The sequence below is a fragment of the Phytophthora sojae genome (assembly GCF_000149755.1).
Source record: "Phytophthora sojae unplaced genomic scaffold PHYSOscaffold_65, whole genome shotgun sequence".
NCBI classification, from domain to species: Eukaryota; Oomycota; class Peronosporomycetes; order Peronosporales; family Peronosporaceae; genus Phytophthora; species Phytophthora sojae.
The window spans coordinates 3,824-6,799 of NW_009258179.1; the positions used below are offsets into that span (position 1 = coordinate 3,824).

Here is a 2,976-nt window from a genome sequence, read left to right on the forward strand (position 1 = left end):
TAGCCTTCAACGCCGACAGCCTTGGCCGTTCCATGATTCGCATTGCTAAGTACTAGTATCTGGTCGACGAAATTGCAATAAAACATAAATAAACGTTAGCAACGCCACCGCTGGTGCACGGCCACAGAAACTATCACATGATAGAGCAAAACTCTGTAGTCAGTAATACACTTACGAGTTTACTACGTATCTAATGCACGCAACGACACGAGTCTGTATGAACAGCAACCGACGATATGCAACTACAGCCCTGATATCAGACCAATAGGGCACCCAAACTTGGATTTCAATGCCCCACGCCACGATGTACTCCCCAACTTTCCCTCCAATTATTCTAAAAGGGTACCACAAGAAACTTATGCGCATGTTGTTAGTTTTGCACGTACCGTAGAATCTCCTAGCTTACAGCCTACACCTACCAAAGCTGTGTCAACCGATACTGCTTCAACACGCTTAAATATGTATATACGAAGCACGTAAAAATACTGAATTTCATACAACGGCGTTAGTCGATTCATCACGTTTTGCTACGGCACAAACGAGCAAGGACTGTCATGGTTACTGCCTTTACCACCCCCGCAGCAGATTCGTGAATGTAGTGAAAGTAACTCGGGCTTGTGCTAGCATGCAGTGCAAAATGTATCTCTTTGGCTCTTTTCAAAAAATAATGCCAAATCAGCCCACTTGATTGGCTGTATTAGGTTGAAGATGGCTGGTCCCACTCCCTGATTGCACAACCGGTGTTACACCGGTTGTGGAGCCCTCTTTACTCTCTTCAAAACCGGTAGTGTACCGGTGGACATACCGGTTTGTGACATCTGTCCCTCAATCGTCAGTTCTAACGAACTGCGAACTGCGAACTCCCTCCCCCCTAGAAATTCGACACACACCCCCAGGAACGGAGCCGGCGTGGTTGTAGGATATGCATGTTCAGGAGTTCGGTTGCTTCTGTTGGTACAGCCACGCGGCGGGTATAGCTGTGACTTCGTGACATCTGCGTTTCACTGATAGCTGTATTCCACTGAGAAACGACTCGAGCAATACGCTCTCTACTCCACAAGAAACGAGCTGGCAACCGTGCTACTGATATTGCAAGATTTATCCGTTTTTCGCTATGTTTCGTCCAGTACCTTCCCGTTGCGTGGTATGTTGGGCATTAGCGACAGCTCATTGTGGTAGAATGGTCTTCAGGTGTTGCACAGCTTGCTTCCTCGTCATGTCCTCCCCAACGTACCGTTTGTGGGTCATTTGGGTGTACTTGATAAGCGCGTCCCAGTTCACATGACTCTTGTTCCGGCGGAAGATCTCGAGCTCATTCGCAACCTTCTCGATGCTCAGCCTTTTTCCGAGCCAGTGTTCCAGCCATTCCGTCGCCTCGTCCTGCGTGCGCGCGATGCCCTTGATGTTAGCAAACGCTCTCTCTTCCTCAACATCGTCCAGGACTGCTGCATTGTCAGTCCGCAGGAAGCGTTCGGCGTTCTTTTGAGCAGCATTGATCGGGTGTTCCACGGTCCTGTCGAGCTTCGTCGTGGGCACGAGAGCTTCGCTCGCTGCGAGGAGGGCGGCCGTAGCAACTAGCAGGAGGTAATACGAGCGCATAGCGAACTTGTGCGAGTTGGGATTGTCACTACTTGAGCGCGGGGAAGGAAGTTGTGGAATGAGTCTTGGAGCAAGCTGCTACATGAATCCCATGCTCGCTCATCGATTTGAGCAGCCTTTTCGGGTTGTACAGACAATCCTCTTTGGAGTGATATCCCGAATAGGGATACCCTCTGGTTAGCACTAATGGAGGCTCTCCCAATGACCGACGACATACAAATTCAAGTCAAAACATCCTCTAACCTCCGGATAGTGCTTAGTGATACGAGATTGGACTTTATCACTATCAAGAGACCGTTAACTATGAGAATGTCCATTTCGTAAAGCATGTCCGACGTGGGTCGCTTGCGACCTTGAATGGACTTGGATTCTCCGAGTTCGCGGATATATTATTTTAATAAACTTACAAGTTTTGCATGACGAGATTCTGGAACGTGCATTTATCGTGTTTGCCTGGGCGCTAGACTAGATTTCGCGTTGTAGCTGCCTGTACAGTCCTCCCAGCTCCATCTGAATAGTGCCCAGTGTCTCACCACTTCTCGCGCCATATAGTAGTATATATTATAATGTCCAGCGCAACAACGGCTTGTATCTAGCGCTTCGACCCCGTATCGAGTGCAATACAAGGTCACCAAGTGCCTGAATGGTGGCAATATCAGTGATATAGTGATATTATATCACTACCGTGGTTCCTTGAACGACAATGTACCGCCGATATGGTACAGATCTAGATAGTGATGCCTCTGCATAGTGATAAAAACTAGTACAATGAGACAAGGTCGTAAAACCTCTCCTTACGGTAAGGAGAGGTTTTCAGATGGGACCCACACGGTTGTTTACTCGCGAAAATAAACGTGCAGTTGTAGAATTTTTGCGGAAATCGGTGGTGCTCCACCACCGATTTGGGAAATGCTAAAGCCACGAGACAAAGTACTAGAGACCCGTACTAATCCGGTACAGCCAATCTGATGCAGTTGGTAGCTGCAGTTTAGGCCCTGGCAATCACCATCTGCCGAATACTAGAGCCCCGAGACAGACGTGTAGTACCTGACGTACTAGGGCCCCGAGACGGACATGAAGTACATCAACTACTAGTTCCTCGAGATGGTCACCGAGTACGTAAAGTTCTAGCGCCTCTAGACGGCCATTGAGTACCCGAAGTGCTCGAGTCCCGAGGCAGATACCGATTGCCTGAAGTACTAGATCCCCGAGACGGCCATTCGTACTCCGAGTACATGCCGTACTAGAGCTCCGAGACGTACTCCGAGTACATGCCGTACTAGAGCCTCGAGACGTACGAAGGTACTACAGCCCCGACATGGAAATGGAGCATCTGTAGTACACGAGCCGCGAGACGGACACGGAAAACATGCAGTT

General features: G+C 49.0%; 1 protein-coding gene across 1 annotated transcript; it reads right to left on the reverse strand.

The window, feature by feature from the left end:
- Positions 1–1,167: 1,167 nt before the first annotated feature.
- Positions 1,168–1,599, reverse strand: PHYSODRAFT_292825 (hypothetical protein; the record flags this gene model as incomplete). The annotated part of the gene is made up of 1 exon (XM_009541932.1): positions 1,168–1,599. The coding sequence occupies one exon, from the start codon at positions 1,597–1,599 to the stop codon at positions 1,168–1,170; it is 432 nt and encodes a 143-aa protein (XP_009540227.1).
- Between the last annotated feature and the right edge of the window lie 1,377 nt (positions 1,600–2,976).